The sequence below is a fragment of the Seriola aureovittata genome, chromosome 2, assembly GCF_021018895.1.
Source record: "Seriola aureovittata isolate HTS-2021-v1 ecotype China chromosome 2, ASM2101889v1, whole genome shotgun sequence".
In the NCBI taxonomy this organism is placed as follows: domain Eukaryota; kingdom Metazoa; phylum Chordata; class Actinopteri; order Carangiformes; family Carangidae; genus Seriola; species Seriola aureovittata.
The window spans coordinates 27,372,501-27,398,600 of record NC_079365.1 but is presented as its reverse complement, the minus strand read 5'-3'; the positions used below and the strand labels follow the sequence as shown (position 1 = coordinate 27,398,600).

Below are 26,100 nucleotides of genomic sequence, written 5' to 3'. Positions count from 1 at the left end.
TCAATATGGTATTTAAAGCAAAACAGACCAAATTTATCAAAGACGGTAGATTAAGTTTATCTACAGCACCGACATTCAAACCTCAGTCTGTCGATTGATGATGATCTTTCAGATTAGACTTTGAAGAGCTTATCAAAACACTCAAACAAAAGCTGAACTCCCTGTTCAGACACAACAACAATTAATTTATTCTCCAACCTTGTGTGCACCGGACTGTGACATATTGTTCACTTCAGGGCAGTGGTATTAAACAATGCCGCTTTTACTCCTATCAACTCGACGCCACTGTGAAATAACTGGAGCACAAGCCCAGCGATGTTTTATATACTTTGCACTTATTTTACGTAACAGTCCAATGGTTTTAATTGGTGTTTGTCTGTCCTTTTATTACTTCTATTTTGTTAAATGGGCTGTGCCCTCGGAGGTTTCTGTAATTCCGTTGTCTTGAACAACGACATTAAAGCTCTGTCTTTAGATCTCAGAAGTAGCTCTTAGACTGAACAGCCAAATGAATCACATCAGCTCTTTTTTCTGAAACAAAGCATAAACACAGCTGCTGTTTGATTCTCTTACATTCCAGCTATTTGGCTGAAAAAATCAGATCCGGTTTTGATTAAGAACAAATGAACAGCGATTTAAATTCTGACAGTGAGTGTGACCTGAAAGGAACGAGTCCTGAGTCTGTAGAGCTAGAAGCACTATACAAACCACAGGACAGAGATGTTGTTCTACCTGACTTCAACCTTCAAAATTTCCATTAAGACAGAATCCCCATCTGATCTGCTGCTCTCTCCATCTCTCTACTAAAACATATCGCATCTATTATTAATGAAAATCAGAGGGTAAATAAAAGCAGCTTAGAAGAAGTCCCATCTCACCATCACTGCCTTTCTGTCTCTCACTATGGAACAAATAACTATTGGAAAAGCGAGAGTATGTTGTTGATAGTTAAATCATTTATTGTTTCTAAAAGATGTGAAAACAGTTATGAGATATGAAGGACTGAGTTCAGACTTTATCCGTCAAATGTCGTTGTGTTTATCTCAGGCACAACCAGAATGACGCAGTTATGATGAAAATGACTAACATCATGTTTGAACTACTGGTGTGGAACACAAGTATTAACAAAGTAGTGCATTCAACATAAAATGTACAGTCCTACAATTGTTGTGTCAAGTTCATAATATTATATTTACCAAATGATGCTTCACAAAGTCCAGATTTTACTGGAGAAAATAAATTAGATGAGACTGAATATGTGTCCTATTCACTTGCGTTTCTTCTTTCTTAAAGGGCTCTAGCTTTAAACAGCAGTTACCAGGGGAAAAAATTAAACAGGTTGGTTTCAAAGTCCATGAAAACTCACCCTCAAGTCATTTTATATAGAAACATCAAATATTAAAGAGTAACAACACAACAATCAAGAGCTGTTTGACCAGAGGAGACTGGCAGCTCGAGCTTTAGCTGTCACAGTGAGGTGCAGTTATTTTTCATCTGTCGAGGGCAGTTTACACTTCACATCCCTTGTCCTCTACATGGTGGGTTAATATGTTTCAACTAATAATCAGCTAATAATATTTTTTGTATTTTTAATTTCTATTGGACAGATAATATTGATGCAGAAAGAGCTGGATAAAAAAAGATTTCAAATTAATCACAATTTTCATTTGAATGATCTGATGTTGATTCTTAAAATCCTGAGATGGATCTTTGGATTAGCGTCTTTTCTCAGTTAATATGTTCATCTGTGCTTAAAAGTTGTGTGTGTGCAGTGGTTATTGGTTGTCAGTAGTTTTAAAATATGACTCTGTGTATGCTCTTATTATTATTTCTTTATTATCTGTTTTACACATGTTGAACTAAAAAATATAGATGTGTCATGTTGAAGTCGAAGTTTAAGTGAATTTTGCATTTTGCGTTTGCAAAAGAAAATAAATCCTCTGTCCAGAGTTTTATAACCAGGACGTGTGTTTACACGTAGTTCAGGATGTGACTTTACACGGTTTAATATTCAAGGAGACAGAGCTGCTCACTTGTTGAATGTAGAGGACATTTAAGCTCCCAGGATAAACTCTGAGACGCTCGTAAGGATATTCAAAAATCTTGGGACTTTTTGAATCAAAATCAAATGAAATCGGGAGATTAGAGCCGATATGCAGCCCTGGAGGCAGACAGGAAGCAAGTGGAGAGAGAGAGAGGGGAGAGTGACGTGCAGTGACGGTAGCTGTGTGAAAGGCACCTTCATTACACCGGGCGACAGGTTCATCCTGATTAACCCAAAACTGATCAATCATTGACTCGTCCAGTCAGAAACACCTGCTGCTGCTGGTGATAAAACCTGCACTCAAGTGTAACCTCACACAAATACACCAAATATACGTGTGTGTGTGTGTGTGTGTGTTTTTACAGGACACAGTGTAGCAGTGATATCCTGTAATAACAGCCATCAGCTTATCAGAACATTTCAGATTTATGCCTCAGAGCATTTATAGAAGTTTACAGATGGCGTTAATGTTCAGCCTGCTGCCGCTGTCAGTGAGGACGTCTCCTCGCGTCCAAACACCTTCTCAGTTTTCTACGACCCACACACACACACACACGCACACACGCACGCGCACACACACACGCACACACACACACACACACACACACACAAACCATCACAGCTACCGCAACCAGTTCTCCACTAGTTCTCCAACAGAACGAAAGAAAAAAGAAACAGATATTAACACAGAACTACATAATTTCTGCTTTTTACAATTAAAACTAGAAGGAATAAAAAACCAGGGCTCAACAAATGACTGTTTTATATCCGCCTAGTTCTTCTCAGCAGGTCCTGCACGCTTCCCGTCACACAGCTCAGTCAATCACTTACATGTATAATTGGTAAATAAATTAATTAGATTAAGGCGTATTAATGAGGGGTGGATGTGATCGGACCCCAGCGTTCATTTATTTAGTATGTTAGCTTGTTTTCTGGTTCCATCTGCACGTCGCCTGCAGAGCCAAGTGACTGTTGGCGTTGTGCCAAACTCGTCGTCAACGTCTAACTCTGTCCACAGACGCTACTGATTACGTATGTTACACACAGCAGCAGTGGTGTCAGCTGGGAACGTCGCACCACAAGTCGGTTTTAATCTATAGATGATGGGTATAGATGATGTTTGGAGCTGCACGCCGTGTGTGACTGACGCTAAAAACAGACGATCGCTGCACATGTAAAGATGACAGACACTGGAGTGGTTTATTCCAAAGAGTCAGTCTGTTGAGTTGTAGAAATAGTCTGTTACAAGTGAAAGTCCAGCATTCAAAGTATCAGCATCAGAATACACTTGAAGTACCAAATGTAAGTGCTCATTCTGCAGAACATAATATATAATATCTATAATTACTGATGCATTCATGTGTAAGCATGTCTGTTGGACAAAACAAAACAGACTCTGTTTGACGTCACCTCAGGCTCTTTTTTTTTATGTTGTATAGATCACATTGAAATTCCCTCATTTTGTGGTCGCTTGTTTTCCTTGTCAATAGCCCAAAGAGTTTATCTCTTGAAGAAAAAAAAACATTATTTCTTGAAATACTGGAAAAGCCAATTTCCAGCCTTTTTTTCAGAGTTTTCATACACTAAAGGACGTCTAGGTTCACTGCTTCCTGTAAAACCTCAGTGCTTTTACATATCAATCTGACATTTGGTCCATTTGTGGAGCAGATGTAGGGGAACCAGTAAAGGTCACACCTAAAGATTTTATCATTGAGATTTTTAGCAAGTTTACTCTAAAACTCAAAAATAGGAATGATTTTCATTGGTGTATTTATTGTTCTTTATTTTCATGGAGATCGATTTAACGATACAACTGTTTTGTTCAATTGCCCCTCCTCCCACTGCCCTCGCTTCCCTTTTCCTTTATGTATTTTGTCATTTCTTCTACGTGTCATCATCTTCCTCTCCCTCCATCACCACCTGTGATTTCCTTTCTCACCCTCAGATATATCCATCTCGCCTCTACTCTCTCCTTCCACCTTAAACCTCTTGTTCCTTTGTTAATCCCTCTTTTCCTTGGTCTCGTTCTCTGCCCTCTGACCCCTCCTGTCTGTCTGATTCCTCCTCGTCTTTCCTCTTTTTTTCCCTCCTCCCGTCTTTTTCTCCATCTTATTTTCCTCAGAACTTCCTCTTGGTTCAGACCATCGGCATCTCCCACCCTCCATCCAGACTCCAATTTATGCTGCTCTGTCGTTTCCACGGTAACAGAAGACCACTGGTATGATGGGAAATCTGCTCCAGAGCCAACAATGACAAACACACACACACACACACACATATGCATGCATGCATGTACAGCAACAAACACAGTTATGCAAACATTCATCAGTGTGTGTGAATATACTGAATAAGCGCTTGACCAGAACAATTTAAATCTGTTTAATCGGGGGTCCAACCACTTTCAACATGTCACCACTCACATCTACAGACCAGGAACAAACCTGTGAATCCTGCACAACTCTGTGATGTACTATGTGTAAAGGATTCCACTGTTTAAGTGTCTGTGAACCTGTAGAACATGTTACATGTTGAAAACAGTCAGAGACACAGTCAGGAGAATCTGAACACAGATCGGTCTCATGCTCTCATGACTTCAACTTGTCAACAAACATAAACAGATCTCAGATCAGAGTGCAAAGTCTTTTCTCGACCCGTTCATGTCAATGATGAAATTCACCATGAGATAATGAGAGCAGCTGCCACCTGGAGTCACCAAAGTCCTGTAAACGGCAGAAGTGTCACACATCACCGTTTACGCGACTGTGTCGTCTACGTTACTTTATGACTGAAGGTTGCCTCTTTTTTTTGGCATCTAATAACTACATTTTCACAATTCAGACATGTGTGTGTGAGGAACAAAGAAAATAATGTTCAAACAAATAAATGCATGTGCCACTTCTTCACCTTTAAAACTAATTCAATATAATGACAAAGGAATGCAACGATACTGACAAAAACTAATGAATGCATCAGTTGTTTTCTCACAGCACATTAACACCTTCAAAACAATAGCTGTTATAATGACACAAACACTGAAGCCAAAATAAACTCAGGCCGAGTGTAAGACACTGGATTTAAATTCAGTCTGTGTTATCACAGATTTCTTACACGTCGTAATCAGAATTTTTAATTACATTTTAATAAAACCGGTCAACAGTTGATTGTGCCGTCAACATGGTAACATGATGTTCCCCATCGTTTGCTTATTCGCACCAAACACAACATTAGATCTCTTACACAGTGAAGTTCGTTAAGAAGGTTGTTTGAAATTAAGCAAAGTTCACTGCAGAAGATTATACTGTAGAACAAGCTTGAAGAATGAAGTTCATACATGTGGGTTTTTGACCATGTTTTTTAATATGTACACTACCAGGTAAAGGTTTTACGACACCACCATGTTGCCATATTTTATTGAAATTTCAACTGCTCAACCAGAAAAATCTAGAAACGGTACAAAGATCAGTGGTAAACTGTCCATTGTAAAAATTCAACCTGCAAGTGCAACACATTTGTGGGAACTTCTGCAACAATGTTGGGACCAACTTTCTGAACAATGTTTGATTTGCATTGTGTGTTCAGCTGCTGGATGAGTCAAAAATGTAAATTAAATTTAGTTTAACAAGAAGATTCAATGATTGATTGTTTTTAAAATCTATTATTTATTTGTTCGGTGCTTTAATTTCAAAAACACTGACACATTACACCAAGTTAAATAACTATATAAATTTGACTGGTACTTTACATATGAAATATTATTTTGTTTGAAGCCCCTGAAAAGTTTAAGTATTTCTCGATAAATTTAAATATTTGTGACTTAAGCAACAATGAAGATTAAAGTTCAGGGAATCAAATTTAGAGTTACTTATAACCTGATGTCATGTTTCATCTCTGGGTTGGTGATGTACAAACAGGTGTGAGGGGGTTCAGGGGTGATTATTTGTGCAAACAACACTCCCAGTAGTTGTCTTGGCAAACCTATGACCATCCAGTTATTCTACAAGTCCTCCAAAGACTGAATCTGGATCTGAATAGTCTGGATAATTTTCTAACTGATACTCATGCTGGCTACATACAGAGACTACTGTGGAGATTTATTCTGTGTCATCACACCTGCCTTTGTCCGTTTCACTGTGGCAGATATAGTTAAACACAACAGAAGATGAGGTGAGGTGGAGGAAGTGTGAATGAAATGTGGTTGCACTGCACTGTAATGTAATGTAATGTAATGTTCAGTAAATGTCTTATATATATTATAAAATCTGCTTGTCTCCAGCTCGTTCTTCTGATTCACTCTAACTTCTTTCATGTGTTTGTCGTCTGTTGATGCTTTATTGTGTGGGAGCTGTCACAGAGTGTGTGTGTGGGGCTGCAGTGGAAAACACACACAGTACTGAGTGTCAAGTGAAGAACTCTGAAGAGCGGTTTTGAAGCTCAGAGTGAGCTGCTCCACCACCGCCATCTTGGCAGTGCCTGGCTCCGCCTAATTCCTGGCTCAACTTAAGGATGGGCAAAGAGGTGGGGCATGTGTAGCAGCTGTAAAGCTGGGCATTTTAACATGGGAGTCTATGGAGATTGACTCACTTTTGGAGCAAGTGGCCATTAGAGGAACTGCAGTTTTTAAAACAACTAAGTAAGTTGACGTCCAACTCTTATCTTCAAAAGTAAAACTCCTCTCAGGACAAAGTTTATCAGCTGGAGCGAATGAATGTCCAGCAGGAAATCTGTGGCTGTTTCCTGTTCAATGTGCAGCCAGTGTCCAAAGATCCTCAGTGAGAGGCATTTCTCTACAAAATGAATCTGATACTGCGAGTTGAACTGAATGATTTTGTGCTGTAATATCTGTAACATTCTCCAGTTAAACTTTCATTCACACAAGATCAATAATTAAAAGGGATCAAGTTAATAATTCACAATCAGGACCAATACCAAGTAAGTCTCTACAGCTGTTATTTCAATGTGTCAGATACATATTTAATCGACATGTCTTCTCAGATACAGATTTTGGTCATTTTCAACTTTAAGAGATTGAAAACTATATTCAGATTTTAAGCAAAACGTTATCGATCCTAACGTTATCATAACAAAATCTCCTCCAGCCGCAGCATAAGTCAACTGAATCTGTGTTTCCATGAAAGAAACAAGTGGTTTTCTGTCCACGTACAGTAAATAAGAACAAGGGTGTAAATCACTGACAAGGCATTAAACTGTAAAAACACAAACTGGCCTGATAGACACGTTGGTCTAAGTGAACAAAGTCGACAGAAACGCTGAAACTTTGACATAAAGAAATCCATCGCTCTGCACTGGAGGCCGTATGATGGGTGAAGTGTAGACTGGAGCTCATTTACAACATGTCCAAGTATAAGGAGAGGAGAGGAAAGGAGAGGAGAGGAGAGGAGAGGAGGCGAGAGGAGAGGAGAGGAGAGGAGAGGAGAGGAGAGGAGAGGAGAGGAGGCGAGAGGAGAGGAGAGGAGGCGAGAGGAGAGGAGAGGAGAGGAGAGGAGACCCCTCTTTCCTCACCCCACAGTAGATGCTGGGTGGAAGTGCATCAATTTAACCACCTCTGCATCTCTGAGTGTCTGACAGACAGAGAGGAAACACTGGGAACAGACTCAGTTTGTGTTGCACTGACTGATGGAGGAAAAGAACATGTGACTGACAGAAAGACGAAACATGATTGATGCCGCTCCAGGCGAAGACACAACACATCCGAAGTGACTGTAACTGTCCGTGTCTTGGAAAGACACATGGATAAAACACACCTGACCAAACACACACATCTCACAGATTCGGACACACAGTATTGAACTGAAGCGCTGGCTAACAGACACACAACAACTGACTAACACCATGGCTGCAGACGAATCTGACAGGAAGTGGAGGTGAACAAACCTCCATCACTGCAGTGTCACCTCCTCACTTCTGAAGAAATCTGTCCAGGAGACCCTGAACAACATTTCACACGTTGCTCATCAGATGTCAGTAAATCAAGGTTGTGTTTCTACCTGCTGAGACTCTCTGGCAGAGGGTCACACTAAAAACCCAGCATGCATTGCTCCATACGTGGGCAACTGTGGACAGCTGATACTCTGAGATCATGTGCAGAAAAGCAGCCAATAGCAAACCCCAGTTTTTTTCCATTGGATAAATAAGAACAGACAGACAGCAGAGAGTATCAAGATGATTAGAGGAGGGAACATCACAGAGATTCAGCCACATGTTTGAGCCTCAATCAGACCCAGACTCACATGAGGAGTCTGTTGAGACCAGAACCAGAGACTAGCAGACGGATCAGAACGGTTTAGCATAGTTAGCATCTTAATGTTGTTTGTTAGCTTGTAACTGGCAGTTGTGCTAATGCAAACTCTCACTCTCTGTACTGACAGGGTTTCGAGTTTATTTTGCCCGCCTCCGTCCTCACGAGTTTACGGGATTGGTTCCTTAGTTACATGACATATAAACCCCAGGCTGTCTGAATCAGTTTTTACGAGGCTGTCCCATCCAGACCACCCGTACCATATGACACAGCCCCCCCCCCCCCCCCCATCTGCATTTTGCATTTTACACACAGGTAAATATGTTGACTCGTCAGAGTTGAGTGCAATCTATATTCTAGCTCAGTGTATGACCTCGATGTTTTGTATCTGTACTTTTAATGAAGGCGGTTGGTGTGCAGATTAAATACAGGGGAAATGTGGACGAAATGAGGCCCCAGGGGAAGAGCAGGCCATGGAAATCAGGAGGGTTTGCATGTGTGAGATTGTCTTTGTCAGCAGAGCAGAGAATAATAATTCCCTCTGCAGAGAGAGAGTGTGCAGCTAATCAAGTATCAAGACATTTACATGTGACCTGGAGGATCACCTCCCTCCCCTGGTTACAATGACAGGGGTGGTACCTATTATTACAATTCATTACACGCCACCTGCTGTCCTCTGTACATGTGGCGCTACTGCAAGAATCAGCACAGTCTCATAGCAGACAGGAACTCTGACGGGGCCTCTCGTTGAGTCAGATTAATTCAAATATGTTGACGGTGATGAATGAGGTAATGTAAGGCAGCGGTGATGCAACATGGGTGAAAGACGAGGGCGATAACAGTGAGCTGAGTCTGAGAACAGTGAGCTGTGAGGAGGGCGAGGGGGAGGGGGTCAGTGATGTGTTCCTGTCAGTGAGAGACCTACAGGCAGAACCATGTTTCATCTGGATCCATCCAACTGACTGACATTACCATCGCTAATGTGCTCGTCCCTCTCAGTCTTACTAAGCAGCAATTAAATTAGTTGAGCCACTTTTGAAATAGTTAATTATTTAATTTGTAAAATAATCATGTACAATCAATAATCATTGATACTACAGCATCTGGGCTTGTTTTTAATGACATTACTGATGGTGTCCTCTCTACTTGTGAACTAGTATTGTGTTTGTTTGTATTATTATTATTATTATTATAAACAATCTCTGATTCGTCTTGCCTCTGAAAGAGAAAGAATGAAATTGCCACATTTTCGTCTTTTTTTATTGATGCTCAGTAACGTGGTGACAGATTGGGGAATTATTCGATGTCTAACGCTGCTGTATTTACTTCTTACATAGTGCACATTTTGTCTCAGAGTCAACAACGTCCAGCGCCACCGACCACAGAAGGAAAAACTTCCTGAAACCACATCCCCTCCCTACCCAGCGGGACACCACTATGTACTGGAAAACAATCCTCCCAGCTGAGAGAGATTAGCAGTGAAAGCAGCAGTCGCACAGAGCAATAAAACTCACAGCAGGCCCGGTTCATGTGGTGGAAAAAAAAAACCCAACATCCCCAGAGCCCAGGCCTCTCATGCTCCAAAGCTGCTAAGCTAATTAGCCCCGGTCCCAATCTAATCTGTGGATGGCTGCGAGCTGCTTCTCATGTCTTTCAGCCTGAGGTAATGGACAATAATTAGCACCATTGATTTCCTACAGTGTGGAGGAGTGGAGGGGGGCGGCTGTTAATAGTCCTGATGTGAACAGAGAGGAGAGGGAGACACGAGGGTGATGGACAGATGAAATCCACCGCAAATAACACCATTAAAAAGAATCAGCGAGTCACCACACAAGCAGAGTGTTGGACTGTGGGACAGTGATGGGAGAGAAAGAGAGAAGATGGAAGAAGCTACTGTGAGATTTCTACAGAATAAATAATACAAAAATAAAAAAAAACTGCTTTTCTCAAAACTGAAGTGAGAGGAGGAGGGAGAGACTGAGGTTCATAAAACTGTAGATCTACTGCAAAAGAAGAAGAGATGGAGGAGCTGGAGACGAAAACAGGTTGCAAATGAGGTCCAGCAGATGCTGTGGAACCGATCAAATGACATTAAAATAGAGGTTATAATCTAAAAAAAAAAAACCTTACACTTTCCAACATCATTCATAATTCAGGTTTAACAGATGCTTGATGTATCTTCTGTTCTGTGCATTTATCAGCTGTTCGACAACAGCATTCCTTTCATAAATCTCATACAGGGGGCTGATGGCGAGCCCCCACCCCACCCCACTGATCTCTGTCGGCTTCCCTGATGTTTCCCGTTTCAGATTTGAGTTGTAAATATTTATTTCTTCTGATGACAGAGGCAGAAGTGATGAGACTGAAGCTACGTCAAGGCTGGTTTGTCACAGAGTCTGGCAGACATGATAAACAGAACAAAGCTACAGTGACATCTTCAGAAACAAAGATTGAGGCTCAGGGAGGATCAGGATCAGACATGGTTCATTCATTTCATGATGACTATCTTCATATTTTGTGCCAACAACACCAAACAAACAGTAGCAATGAATTCTTGTGTTTAACCTTCTTTTTTCAGTAGGAACCAACGAGCTTGGAACTGAGAGCCACAGACAGACGAGGTGAGTCAGGAAGTGTTAAGGGACTAAAACACTGTTGGTTTGAGTTTGTACAACACACCAGGTTTATCTCTATTCCTGCTTGAATCATTTCTGTACGTATAATTTATATAAAATTCGTCCCAGTTTTCTGTTTGCCGTCGGGTCGGTGCACCTTTAGTTATGGCGTCATATGTTTGGACCTTGGAGTTTGCACCTATTGCAAATATACAGCAGTTTGTACATTACACTATATGTTTGTGAGATGTTTTAAAGATGTATTAGGAAGCAAAGGACTTGGAGCTAAGATCCACAAACAGACTGACAGACTGGCCTACAGCACCAGAGAAAGGAGGGCAAAAATGTCCCACCTACTTTTGCTGTGAGACCAACATTTTTCATGACTTTGTGTCTCACCCAAAACACAATGTCAAGCGTGCACAGGTGAATGGAGGCTTCCAGGAATCCACTTGGTTGTGGTGGTGGTTCCCTGGAGTGGCACAAAACTGGAACGCTGCATCTCTGATTTATGACATGCACAAACACTCCAACACCCACGAGTGGCCAAAAGCTATTGGTGAAACCGGCTGCATGTGAGCTGCATCAGCACATGAAATGAGTTCAGCACACAGCTCGAGGCCATTCACTGGACGGCCGTTCTCCCGTTCAATTAATTAGCATGTCGTACCGTGGAACAGTATGAGACAAAGATGAAAAACACACAATTAAGTCCACAATTGGAAATGTATATGCATGTCAGAGTTGGAATGTTGCTGTGAATGCACAGTAAAGTTGAATCCTGTCCATTAAAACTGTACATTGGTATTATTCACACACACAGACTTCATGTTTGTCTGCAGGCAGGGTAAAGCAAGAGCTACAGAACTAATATGCATACATTTATAGTTACTGTTAAGCCATTTGTTTGACTTTAACTTTAGAGTTAATTTATTTCCTGAATGCATAAAAATGCTGAAACCTAAAAGGTGTAATCAGGAAAATCCAAGGTCTCTGTCTGTCCTTCGTCACGGTGAGAAAGACAAAAGACAGCACCGGGTGTCATGGACGGATGGCCTCATGGATGGATGAAAGAGATGTGAGGAATGAATGAAGTGATGAATGGACCTAGCAGGGCATGGCGGGGAAAGCTGCGCTAACTATGCTAAGCTACTTCATCACCCCATGTCTGATGATACGTGAGTTAATCACCAATGTGTGTGGTGTGTTTTCACCACCCATCCCGCCACAGACACACAAAGCATCCTGAGAGCACAGGTTTGGCTCTTCACAGCGCAGACACGAGGACCGTCAGAGCTTCAGAATAAAACTCATTTCACACATTCAGTAATCCCGTGCAAACCAACGTTTCAGAGGACAAGCTGCTTCAGCAGGTTTCCAGTACCCACAGCTGCTGGCATCACAACAACCTGGGGTTAAATGGTGGTGGATGTGCAACACATCTGTCAGTTACTACAGGGTTAGAAGGAGGCTATAGCTTTATCATCATATTCCTGTGACACTGCCACACTCATGATGGACAGTTGAAAAATAAATAAATAAATAAATCGAAGCAGCATATGTCGTCTTTTTATTCCAGACATTCCTTTTTGTCAAAACCTGCTGCCTACATTACCCACAGTGCACCTGGACTTCTGAGAGTTGGGTGGTTGATTAGGGTGTGTTATGCTAGAAGTAGCCTGGAGCCTGCAGCAGAAATGAGGAACAGGCCAATATGTGAGGTTCTGGTAAACTCTCTTCTTCCTAACTCCACCTCCACCCCACCCCCCCGGTTTGTTTCAACTTTTCACACTTGACCTTCTTTGACTCAGGTGACATCACCTGAGGACATTTATCAAGAGAATCTGTGAACAGCACATGATCTTTGCTGTAGAAACAGTGTCCACTTTGTCCTTGTGTATTTGCATATCTCCCTGCGGAGTCAGCAGGATAAAGTAACAGCACAGTTCTTTTAAGGACGAGCACAGTTTTAATACCATCAACATAACGCTGATGGATTCTATACTCGCTGGTCAATAAATACCATTATGTGTGGACACTAATGGGAGTAATAAGGTGCAGGAGAAACTAAAGAAGAATCCTTGATGGAATTCGATCACGGGAGGAGGAGAGGTCAAACCAGAGTGATTAGACCACTAAACTAATGTTCACCATGTTATCTGTGAGAGAGTATGATGCTTTTATCACTCAGTCTCCACTAACTGATGCTCCCACCTCAAGTAGTTTAAAAGAAAAACTCTGCACTGGAGGACGATGTCATAGAGACTCTCATAGCACTTTGTTACAGCTACTTTCAGACAACAGTTTTATATCTGCACCATTAGCATCATTTGATAAAAAATATTTGGTTCTTTAAAAACACTTTCAATGACATAATTTACATTTACAATTTACATAATTTCAACCTAACACGGCAGATGTGAGCATAGTTAAAGATCTTCCAAATGGTCTTTGGGGTTAAAGACGTTAAAAGACGTTTTTCTTGGCTGAAAGAAACACTCATATTGACACCTCTCATGTCTGTGCAGTAAACACAGAGCTACAGCCAGCAGCTGCTTTGGTTAGCTTAGCGTAAAGACTTAAAACCAGCTAAGCTAACCAGCAGCTGGTATGGTTAGTATAAAGACTGGAAAATATGAAAAATGAACAGCTAAGCTAACCAGCTGCTGGTATCAATCTGAACATGGAACTCTCACAGAGAAGTAGAAGGAGAAGTTGAAACCCTGATTATTTAATCATACAGACAAGACATTTCTGAAGATGACAGATGACCTTTAGTGAAACTTCACTTTAAGAGAAATAAAGTGGAACAGAACAGCACAAATTTACATATGAGAAAAACACGTGGGCTGAAGAAGTCATTCACTGGCAGAGGAGGACAGACACACTTCCAGCCTCACTGACGACAGAGTTTACTGAGAACCTGCAGGATATCTGTTTAGCATAACCAAGCTGGAGACATGAAGACTCGCTGATCTGCACCAGGTTCTGTTCTCAGTGCAAAGCCTCAAACGCTGAGTTAACTAACTAACCATAAAATATGTAAGGTTCCTGCTGTTGAACATGCTCTCTCTCTGAGCTACACTGCAGTTAACCTCACCTGTACGTACATAATCAGTAAGCTATACGTTTAAACAGGTGGATCATGTGCAGCAACACTTTTGCTGTTAGAAACCAACGTCTGGACTTTTACTGGACTTTTCCCCGTCGCCTCACATGAGCCGGTCCAGCTCTGCTGTGGAGGACAATCATGCTTTTATTCATTTCAACAATTATGTTACTGGTCACACAGAGTCCATTAATGGGCAGGGAGCCTTCCTGTGGTGTCCCATCACTGCACTGACCCGCGACCCTGAACACTCCCAACACCATCCATCCCGGACCACTTACTAAAGTTACTGCAGGACGGAGTCAGAGAGGACCAACAAAAAGTCTTCATCACTGATCACAACACGGTACACACTCACACACTCACTGCAGTATATTATCACTCATCTGATGAAAGACAAAAGCAAAAGCCTGTTCATGACAGAAACATCTAGAGGAGGAGGCAGTGGTGAAGCAGAGAGGAGAGGTGAGACCACAGGAAGGAAGGTAGCTGGGTTTAACTTTACACCTCATGTGTGTGAACTCACTGGATTAATTAGACCTGACAACACTCACTCACAACAATGACAAGACTCTCAAAATACATTACACAGACCAGGTGTCTCACCTGCAGGCTGTCTTTACTTACTATGACCTGTATTTCTCCAAATTCCCAAGAACAAACCCAAACTTCATGCATCATATTTCCCTCCTAACAGACCAGTTATAACCTAGTCAACACTGTTGTAAAGGGACAGTTCAACTTTTTTCTGAAAGGGGCTCATGCGCTGGATTGTAACACTCCTCCACAAAAAGGAGCTGGCAGTTGACTGAGCCAGGACCAGCAAGTCCCAAGCTGCTTGTGTTTCCACTCGCTTAACGCTAAGCTAAGCTAAGCTAAATGGAGCGAGTCTCGGGCGGCAGACTTTGTGTCTCTGTGCAGGACTTGGCTGGATATCGGCTGTTTCAAAATAAATTTGCAATAATACGATATCGCCCAGAATGATTTGACTGGAATTTGTTTATACTGAACTGGACTTTGGTTAATCCCTCCGCTGCCCTTTGCTATTACAGGACCGCGCTGACTCCGACTGCTCTGCAAACAACTCTTTGTATTTGGTTGTGTTTGGAAAGGGAGATGGGGACTTTGTGTTGAACCTACTCGCTGCGTTGAGTAAGCTATCCAGCTGCTGGCTGTGGTTTCATATTTCCCGTAAATGTCGAACTATTTCTTAAAATCTAAGATAATAATTAATCTCCCTGTCTTATCTAAGCCTATGTTATTAGACAGGAACTCTCTATTTCTCCATTCCTCTCACACAGTTTCCACCCTTGATGCTTCACAAGAACTGAATTCATGTGTTTCAGTGTTTTGTAGACAGACATATCAAATGGAAATGAATCAGATGCAAAAAGATACATGAATCAGACTTCTCCTTCCCCCTTCTTTTGTTCTGAGCTGTGTTTTTTACTGCTTTACAGTTTGCTGTGAACCAGCAGCTCAGGAAATCTGCTGCTGAGAAAACCGCTGAAGTGAATTCACTTTGTGTCACAGCAGAAACGTTTCACTGCCTCATTGGTCAGGGTGGAAATGTTGACTGCAGCTGCATATTCGCTAAGTATTTTACATGAGCAGTCAATCATACAGTACACTGTCAGCATCAGCAGCACAGAACTGACACAACCTGCAGAATCACAACCCGTTTCCTGAGAGCAAACAGGTGAGATGTGTACCCCACCCTTCACATCCACAGGGACCAGATCCATAAAACTCTCATCTACGACTAAAACACAACTAAACAGATTCATAAAGCGGTATGTGCGTTCTCAGTCATTGCGGAGCGTGCACAAGCCTCACAGTTAGACTGACATGGATGTAGAAAGGCCTCGAATCATCGGCCTCGAAGAACGACGATTTCTCCGACTGTTGCATCAGCATGACGGCTGTGGCGCCCGTCATGTGTCATGTGATCTGTCAGTCATCGTTATCAAACATCAGAACAATAATCAGTGATTAATTCATAGAGCTCACATTAAAAACAGCCTTTACACAGTGCTTCAGAGTTCAAAGTAAAAATGAAAAGATCGGTAACAGCGTGATAAAATCCATCACTCATTAATAATTCAAAATTAAGTTTCTAGAAGTGACTGTCTGTGTAAAAGTTTCATGAAAGGCAGCGCTCATTTCTCCCTCTTAACTTCCGATAACACAACGGTGTATGTACAGATGGATTTGTGCTCTGTGCCAGTAAAGGTGCACTCATACACAACATCCATCCTCCATTATAACAAAAGAATCCAGCTGACAACACTCCAGATTATATAAATCTATTTCCCAGTACAGTGGCTGTAAGATGCTGCTGATAAAACACAGGCTGTGACCTGTCACATTCATTAATCTGTGACTCTGTGACTTCACTGGGACATCCAGGATGAGCCTGACTGAAAGAGCTTTTATGAGCGATAAGGAGGAGAATTATAAACTGCTGAGCCACACACATGAACCAGCAGGAACACGGAGAGACAATCAATCAATTTCCTGCTTCCGCGGCCACAGAACGACGGGTGAATGCTAAGAGATGTGTTGGCTAATGATACGTGATAACGGGAGCAGAGCGGCTGATGGAAACAACAAACAGACCCACTAACAGCTGATTAAACTGTAACTGTAAACACAACAAACACTTCATAAAATGCTGTCCGTATCGGGAATCCTGTTGATCGGGTCGAGAGGCGAAAAATATATTGTATTGTAAATATTGTATGTGCACACAGACTTGTCATTAACCTGGATTTATCTTCATCCTGTCAGACAATGTCCTGATTATGAGATATTGATTTTATCTGCGGCTCAGCAGCTACATGACGACAGTGTTAATGAGCAGTGATAGATTTGATCCTGGTTCAGTGTCTGACTGAAACTACATTATACATGTACAGTCCCAGTCAAGTCACTGGTAATATGTATAACATGTTGAATGCCTGTCCTAACAGATGTTGACCGTGACCAACAGGTTTGTTGTTTAGAAGCTCCGCTCTCCCTCTTTTACTTTTTCCTACTTCTGCAGAAAATAAAATGTTCAAACATTTTTAGAGGTGTTTGGAGGCTGTGGTTTGTGTTACTGTTGAACTCGATATAATGCAGCACAAACTACAGCCTCCAAAAACGAACCCACAGAAACTGAACATTAGCACCTTCATGAAGGACGATCTGTTATCTGACTGACTTAGTTTGAGCTGTTGTTCCCAACAAACTGACAAGTGAGCCTCCGAGCATTATGAAATCAGACTGTATAGAATCACCTAATCCTGATTACACTGAAATCAGTGATGATTCCTGTTTACCAGAGAATCACGCAGCCTGCAGACGTAGATGTAACTCACAGCTTCAGTCTGAGACCAGATGAGTCGGAGCCGAGCGAAGAGATTCAGTCTCAGACGGCGTTTCCTGTCAGTCGCTGCTTTACTTTGGCACCAGCTGCAGCTTTTATCGTCTGCTAATTGAATTTCCTCCACACTGCAGCCCATCAACACCGTGTGATATGCCCCACCGTGGCCTCATGATGCGCTTGTGAGAGTGAGAGAGTGTGAATATGAGCGAGGAAAATCCTGACTGGAGATGCGAGAGTGTCACTTTTAGTGAGATCTGGTTTCATCTGTGTTTTTATAAACCGGCACATTTTGGATTCAGCCGACAGCACACGATACTGACATCGATATTCAGAAGATTAAAAAAATCTTACAACCACGTATCAGCACATAATTTTTTTTACATAATTCAAATTCATAAAGTGTGAGAGAGAACCTGACCTTTGTGTTGGGGCTTATTCTGCTCAAAGTCATCAGGACAACTCTTCCTCCATAGTTTTCACATTAAAAGTTTTCCATCCTTCTTTATACATGCAAGCCTTTATTGTGAAAAAACACGAGGAAGTGTTGAGTTTTGTTTAACATCAATCAGGAGAAGAAATGTCTGGAATTAATGAGGATAAGGAAACATGATGTCTGAGCAGAGCGGTGAGTTCTACATGACTCTGCAGTACTGATGAGTTGGTGCTGTGGAAATCGTTGATTTATGGAGTTTGCATAAAGTGAGGAACAGGGGAAATTAGAAATAAAGGCCTGCCTCTTAATGCGCCTGGGGTAAATAAAGGCTCCAACCATTGTCTGAGAATTTACTGTTTGAGCGAGTCTGGCTGCAGAAACAGGAGGGAAACCAGAACATCTCTTTTCTGCTGCTGAAGCAGTGAAATGAGGATAAAATGTTATTCTACAGAGATTAGAACTTCTCCGTGTTTGGATGAAACCCAATTATCCAGTTAACCACGGAGACAAACACCCTTCAGCCACATCAGGACACTTTAATCCACATAATGCAGCACACACTCAGAGTACACACTGTAAAGTACGGGTGGCCTGAAGGGACATTTTCCCTAAACACAATTAAGCACAGCTGATTTCTTCCCTCCACCATTTCATGCCGAACCCCAAACCGTCAGCAGACCCTCAACTGTGTCGTTGGGCCTGAGCTTTATTGAGAGGTAATGAGTTTGGATTCGCCTTCGCAGCCGTGTCACTGGAGAAGCGGCTGTGTTAATTAAAGCTCAATCAAATGTTGATGAAAAGCCCAGAGCAGCGGCTCTGTGACAGTCACGGATGATGCACAGGGCCGGAGATCTGTTTCCCTAATTAGTACATTTTCAGAGAGACTGCTGACTCCTCACACATCTGCAAAGAAATCCTCGTTTCTACAGAGCGGCAGAGAGTGAAGTAAAACCTTTTACATCAGCTTCATTCACTGTTCTGATGTCTGGTAAATCCTACAGGCTGAATTCACTTGATTAAAGGTTTCCAATGTAAAGAACAGCAAAGCTTCAGAATCTGGTCACATTGTTTTGATCTTTTCTCTGTAAAAACAACTAGAAAATGGTGCCATACTGTGTTTGTGTTTGTTTTGAATATTAATAATGCAATAACAATTTTACAGCACATGTCCAGGCTGTGCAATGAGGGAAAAACAATTTGATTCACATGGGAGTTGCAATTCTTATCTTCCATTTCCACAAATTTATTTTGTACATCGTTAATAAAGTTTTGTCTTATCATATAGAAAAATATTACTATTGTTATTCTTATGTACTTTAAAAGATAAAATCCTCTAGCGTAACATCTCAGACACTTCAAAAATAGAAGAAAAAAAAGCAAGACAAGCCCTGACACCCCCATGTTGCCTCATGTTCCGTTAACGAATATACAAAACATTTTACACCCTTGATATACATCAGAAAATAATTCAGCTTTGGGAATGATCAGATTTTTAACAGAAGCAGCCTTATCGTGACTTTAAGCAGCTCTGTTCACTCTTTGCAGGCTCTGTGCAACAACCAGACAGCGTACAGCAAACACACACTAGAGCTGTGTAAAGATTATCTTCAAAGATCCATCCAAGATCCAAAGACCATCACTCAGAGAGCAGCTGTAGCAGAGTCAAGCTGAAGTGCAGAGCTAAACGGGCAGCCAACACACACACACACACACACACACACACACACACACACACACACACACACACACACACACACACACACACACACACACACACACACACACACACACACACACACACACACACACACACACACACACACACACACACACACACACACACACACACACACACACACACACACACACACACACACACACACACACACACACACACACACACACACCTTTCTTTCCTATTCATCAGACAGCAACCTTCGTTAGGACCAGTCAGACTAACTGCCAGTTATAATGACAGTTATAATGTGATTCAGTTTGACACACAGCGAACAGAAGTCAGAGTCTGAAACTGGTGCCATTCTATAAATACAAAAGGTCCAGTTAACACCCAAAACAACAAAAACAACCTGGCTCAGGTGCATTATGGGTAAGAAAAAAAGCCAGCTCGGACTCACCCCTGTCTGTCTCCATCCACCAGGATTCGAACCAGGATCCCTGTGACAGCAACCAGGATGGGGTAGTGGTCAACACTTTCCAGACCTGAAACACAAACATTAGTTTTAATATTGACAGAAAGGTTCATCGAAACTGCACTGATGACACCAGCGCTCTCACCGTGACTGCTGCAACCTTTAAAGATGCTATTCCTGCCAGTCGTTTTAATGTCCGGTTGCCTCATATGTTGAAATGTGAGACAAACTACTGAGTTTTACTGTTTCGATTTTGCACTTAAATGAATGAAACCCTGTAATGAGTCAGTTAAATGAAAATTCAGGTTTTTTTTACAAACCCGTGTGTTTATAACTCCAACAGCATTGACATTTTGAGTGATGAGACACAGTGACATCACTTCACACAGAGTCTAGTCGTGTACAAAACAAAATCCATCAGATGGTGACAGAGCTGGTAAACAAATCCCCCAGTTTTATTATATTATCTAAACAACATATTAAAAACATAAAATCTGTAAAAACTGAAAGCTCCCAAAATGTCCGTGAACTTCAGAGGAGCTGGGAGGTGTATGTTTTTTTTTTTTAACCTGTGGACAGAAGTAGACTAGCTAATTCCCCTTGTTTCAGGTCTTTATGCTAAGCTAAAGTAGCCGTTTCCCCAGCAAAAGGTCTTTATACTAAGCTACACTAGCTGTTTCCCCCTGTTCCCTCTGTTTATGCTAAACTACAATAGCCGTTTCCCCCTTTTTCCAGTGTTTATGCCAAGCTAAATTAGCTGTCCCCCGCTGTTTCAGGTGTTTATGCCGACCTCAGCTACCTGTTAAAGTTAAAAGGACACTAACAGAAAAGATTCTCATCTGAAGTTTTATCCTAAACATCTCTAACAACCAAAGTCACTGTGTAAATGATCATGTCACTGTCGGGAATGAGGAACACAAGATAATTCAGGATATTTCCTCCTCTCAATCCTCTACTCCATCATTTTCACCACCAGGCTTCATGAGTAATCTAACAGTTATTAATCTCTCGTCCTGCTCAGAGTCTCACTCAGTTTCCTGCTGCTGACAGAAATGACTTTTTTTACATGCTCCAGTAAACCCCCACCTCCCAAATAGAGCCAGAGCAGCTCAACTTCAGCAGAGCCATCACCGTTCCTATTAGTCCATCAACAGAATAAGTTCCTGCTCCACTGAATGGATTCACATGTTTATCCAGTTGCTTGCTAAGTTAGTGTGTGACCATATTCCTAATACCTCCACTTTTATACTGGATGTCCATATTAAAATGTTGCCACGGTTTCTAATAATTTACTAGAAATGAACTGATATGTACCTGTAAATTCAGAGGAAATCTTATGAAAAGAGATTCAGAATTTTGCAATAATTATAAGCCTAATTAGTTCATTCCAGTTTATTAATAGTGTAACCAGAGAGTATTTTAGTTAGTGCTGAACTGAACATGCAAAAATGTGAAATTTAATACAACTAATTAAACTCAAATAGTTTAGAGAACTTCATCTGTTTCCTGTAACACGGGCCAAATTACGCTTTGTTAAAGAAACTCTCTGTGAAATTAAGTGCTAATGGAAAATGGCTTCACAAAATTAAAACTTCAAATATGTGTGCGTGTGCGTGTGTGTGTGTGTGTGTGTGTACCTGGCAGTCTTAAGTTGACAACACGATCAAACAGGTTCTTCTCTGCTGTTACTCTGTTTAACACCTGGTTCAACAGCTGCAGAGGAAGAGACATCAAGTATTAATATGTTTTTCAGCAATAAAAGCAACCAACTTCTTACACACACACACACACACACACACACACACACACACACAGTTCAGGGCTCATATTCATCAAACTGCTTAAACTAAAACGTTGGACTCAAGTGAAAGTTCAAAATCAAAATCTTCACTTTTACTCAAACTTCAGAATAAAAGCTTTTAATTTGAAAATGTACCAGAAATCTGAAAATGTGAACCATCCTGTTAGATTTCATGTGGAGCTTCAGATGTGGTTGAACGACTGGTTGTTCAAACAGCTTCTTTTCTAGCATGACCTGCCTTTAACCCAGAGTAACCCCACGTAAACAAGAGAAATCCGTGGGCGAACCCAGTACACCCATCACACTGTGACGTTTGCGTTTCCTGGCGTGGATCACCTGAGCCAGTCGTCTGAGGAGCAGCTCTGCGGAGGGGCGGGACCAGTCCAGGAAGATCTCAGGGACCAGAGTGACGGTCATCTCCAGCACACGCAGCAGGCTGACTGACAGGTCGAAGCAGGTCGCGCACACCTGGAACAGGGTTTTACATGTTCAATCAACACACCAGGTGACTCGGCATGAAGTAGGTAACCCTGAATACGAACCTATGACACACACTGATCTGAGAGTGAGAGCAGCAGATTAAGCCAGCAGGATTGATACATTAACAGTAAGTGAAAGGATTTGTATTTTGCTTCCTACTTTTCTTTTAATGAGAATAATGATGTAAAGACTCCGTGGAAACAGACAAACCTTATTTTCTATCATTTTCTATCACTCGAGTCACATTACTTGGGCTAGAGCCATGAATCTGATCACTTTAGACGCAACTTGACAAAAACACAAACGACTTGCAGCTCGACACCATTGACTCATGAATTCACTTGGACAAACAGAATAAAAGATTCAAAACTGGATTTAGATTTAATACATTTCTGTTACCTTCAGCTGACGAGTGTCCACAAAGTTCCTCTCTGGACGCTCTGCTGCCTGCTGGATCTGAAAAGAGAGAGAGGGAGGAAGGAGGGACATCATCACAGTCAACACACCTTTAAATCATCAAGGATTTGAAAAAGCTGAATTTTAAAACTTGAACTTTAATATTTCTGTTGACTTTCCCAATTTCACCTGCATGAAATTCAGACAAGTCTTTACTGAAGTCACCAAGTTAATCTACTGTGACACGCAGCTTAAAGTCAGACTTCTAAAACCCTTATCTCTGTCCACTGACTGACAGAGTGAAGCAGCTTTCTGTTGAATAATTACAGCTGGAGCAAGAAAACTTTATTGGTCACTTTGACAAACAACAAATCCTGCAGACAGTCAAACTTCCAGACAGCCGCAGCGACTCGTGTTTATTCTGTCGTAATATGAACGTGATGCACAATAATACATCCGCTCAGCAGCAATAACACTTTACACTACAATAATGTTTAATAGACCTTTCTAACATGCTAATGTTTAGCAACCACAGTGTCGACCATGTTCTCCAGCTTAGTTATTCTTGTTAGCATGCTAACATTTGCTAATTAGCAGTAAACACGGCTGCAGCTAATGGGAATGCCAGTAGTTCTGCAGGTATCTTGTAATAAACCAAAGTATTGGACAAATTAAACCTGATGATGACGATCGAGGAAAAGTCAGAGGATCAGCAGTTATTATAGTTAAACATGAACGTCTGAACCACATTTCATCACAATCCATCCAACAGCTGTTGAGACTTTTCGGTCTGGACCAAAGAGGAGGACCAACTCACAGACATTATCATCTCACTAACATGGCTAAAATAACAGCAAAGAGAAGCTAATGCTTAACGCGGAGCTGCTCTCTGAGCAGTTTATGTGTGAAGTGAAACCCAGTGTGTCTCTGAGGAAACAACAACTAATGCCGCAGTGCTGCAAATAACAGATATTCCCACAGGAATGTGATCAATTAGAAAACTAAGTGCTGTGAGGTTTGATGATTCAGAGTCTTACTGAGGATTTATCCAAAAGCCAAAATGATCTTATTAGAGGGAAACAAAGAGCACGCCTTACTCTGTTTTTACATGTGGGCTTCATCCTGTATCTGACTCTACCAGCCAGTCAAGTTGTCTTTAAAGGATCACTCCACTGGATTCAGCCCAGAAAACCTGGACTGCTGTTACACGAGTCACATTCCTGACAAACATCTCCCCACGTATGGAAGTGTTGATGTCAGTTTCTAACGAGGTTCGTTGGTTTCAGCTCATTTTAGTGCGAAATCGAAATGAACTCACTGAGACATGAAACTTTTTCACCATGGTTAATGCATCGTAATCAAAAACACTGGTTTTCATTAAACCTACTTCACATTAAATCATATCAAAATGGCAGCGTGGTGCTGCATGTAGATGCTGAGGTGAAGGTCTGACAACAGGAAAATATTTCAAAAGCTGAAACGTGGCTGAATGTTTTGGTAAATGACAGTGTAAGCAGATGGAGGTTATTTGGCTTAAACATGAAAAACCACTGAATGGGCCTTTAACCTTTTTAACACCACCTCTGAGTCAGTTGATAACGCTGCTATTTCAATCACTCTGAAATATCTGTGAAGCCAAGTGATGGAAATACTGCTGAAACTTTTATGGAAAACATATCCACATGTGGATAGGTGGAACACTGTAGTCCAGTTTCCACCCGACTTAGTGCAAAGTTTAAGCAACTTTCCTGAAAATATTGAAAAGAAAATGTGAATCGATGTCTGACAATGTTAAAGGAGAGCAATGATACATCAGTGACTCTTTTAGTTTCACACATTTCTCACTGACCATTTAGCAGTGGAGACAGACATGAATCACACCTTTGTGAAACTGGTTCTCTTTTCTGCATGAGTCAAGATATTTTACAAACTGTGATGAAATCTCCTCAGTCTGATATTAATGTATTAATGTATGTGGCCCCCCTTTCCCACCAACGGCTCCTTTATTACAAACTGCTCCCAACGTTTCCTAAGACAGTAAACATGGGCTCATATACACTGTAATGTGTGTTTATCTATGCAGTAACATGGTATGCTTTGTCTTACCTCCTGGATCATGCCGATGAACTCGGAGAAGGCCCAGTTGAGCTGGTTCAGGACACTGTTGAGGAACGAGGCGGCCATGTCTTTGTCCATACTCAGCAGCTGCGCCATGTGTCTCTGCAGCAGCAGCGACGGACACGGCTCTAAACCAATCAGATGAGAGGAAACGGGTCAACAAAGAGCACAAGCTTTTATTTTAACAGCATGTCCATCATTTCTCAGAGGAGCAGCAGGTCTCGTTTTGACCCTCATACCAAAAGAGGGACTGGGTTCTGGGTTCAAAGTCTAATCAGAGGTGAGGACGCAGGGGCGGGGACGAAGCTGGTAAATACAATATAACTGAGGAGACAATCGCTCGTGTCAGTCTGTTAAAACAACAGAAGAACCAACAGGTGAGTCAGAAGTCAGAGGAAAACTAGAGAGAGAGGAGAGAGTATAGGAGAGGGATTACATGGGAGTACACAGGAGGACACAGCAGGGAGGACAACGCAGATGTAAACACACAGAGGAGAGTGTGGAGGGTGAGGACGAACAGAAGCGTATGGAAAAGATGAGGCTCTGCAGAGCTCCTCCCTCCTCTGAGAGACATGATGGGAGCTCTGTGGAGTCAAGTGTTCAATAACTCCTCCTCTGCTTCAGCTGCATTTTACTGTTGTAGCTTCTCCAGGTGGAGCTGCTTTGAACTCCTTTACATACAGGGAAATCTATAACTGCCAATAAATACATAACAACAACGTTCCCCCAAATCTATGTTTGTATGTTTTATTCTGAACGTCAGGGAAGAATAAAGGTCCAACATTCCTGAATGGACCAGGCTGTGTAAAAGAGGCTGGTTTTATTACAGTGCGTGTCTGTGTATGTCGTTCCACCAACTAACCATAATAAATCATTACTCATTACCCACTGAACCCAGAGGGAGGGGGATATGGATGAGAGCTAAAGGGCCACAGCACACATAACAAAACAATCACAATTTCTGCTGATAATGGGAAGTCACATAATCACATGCACTGTGGTGAATTTCTCCTGGGAAAGTGGGGTCCTGAAAAACTGCTCTCTACAGGTTCTACTTCATCAGACTGAGGAGCGTGGGACAGGTGGGGGTGTGCACTCAACACCGCTAACAAAACAGTCACAGCAAAAAATAAATGACGGCAGCGAGCGCTGAACAAAGATGGGAGTGGTGGAATGAATAACTTACTTTGGAAACTAGCAATGGACAGATCTCCTGAAAGGCATGCAGATGAGAAGGCACACAGATGACAGTCAGTTATCATGCAGGAGAGAAGAAAAAGCAGAAATTCACAACGAAGAGGAAAAAAAGAAACAGGAGCAGGAAGAGC

The 26,100-nt window shown here is 41.7% G+C and overlaps 1 protein-coding gene across 2 annotated transcripts in view; it reads right to left on the bottom strand.

Moving 5' to 3' along the window:
- Nucleotides 1-26,100, bottom strand: part of LOC130176231 (E3 ubiquitin-protein ligase RNF123) — a 122,142-nt gene that overhangs the window by 65,664 nt on the left and 30,378 nt on the right. For both annotated transcript variants that reach the window (XM_056387191.1, XM_056387185.1), the window contains exons 32-36: nucleotides 24,761-24,900; nucleotides 22,658-22,714; nucleotides 22,115-22,246; nucleotides 21,615-21,690; nucleotides 19,963-20,047 (exon numbers count right to left, since the gene is read on the bottom strand). In XM_056387191.1, coding sequence (XP_056243166.1) covers nucleotides 19,963-20,047; nucleotides 21,615-21,690; nucleotides 22,115-22,246; nucleotides 22,658-22,714; nucleotides 24,761-24,900 — 490 coding nt within the window. The remainder of the gene's footprint in view (nucleotides 1-19,962; nucleotides 20,048-21,614; nucleotides 21,691-22,114; nucleotides 22,247-22,657; nucleotides 22,715-24,760; nucleotides 24,901-26,100) is intronic.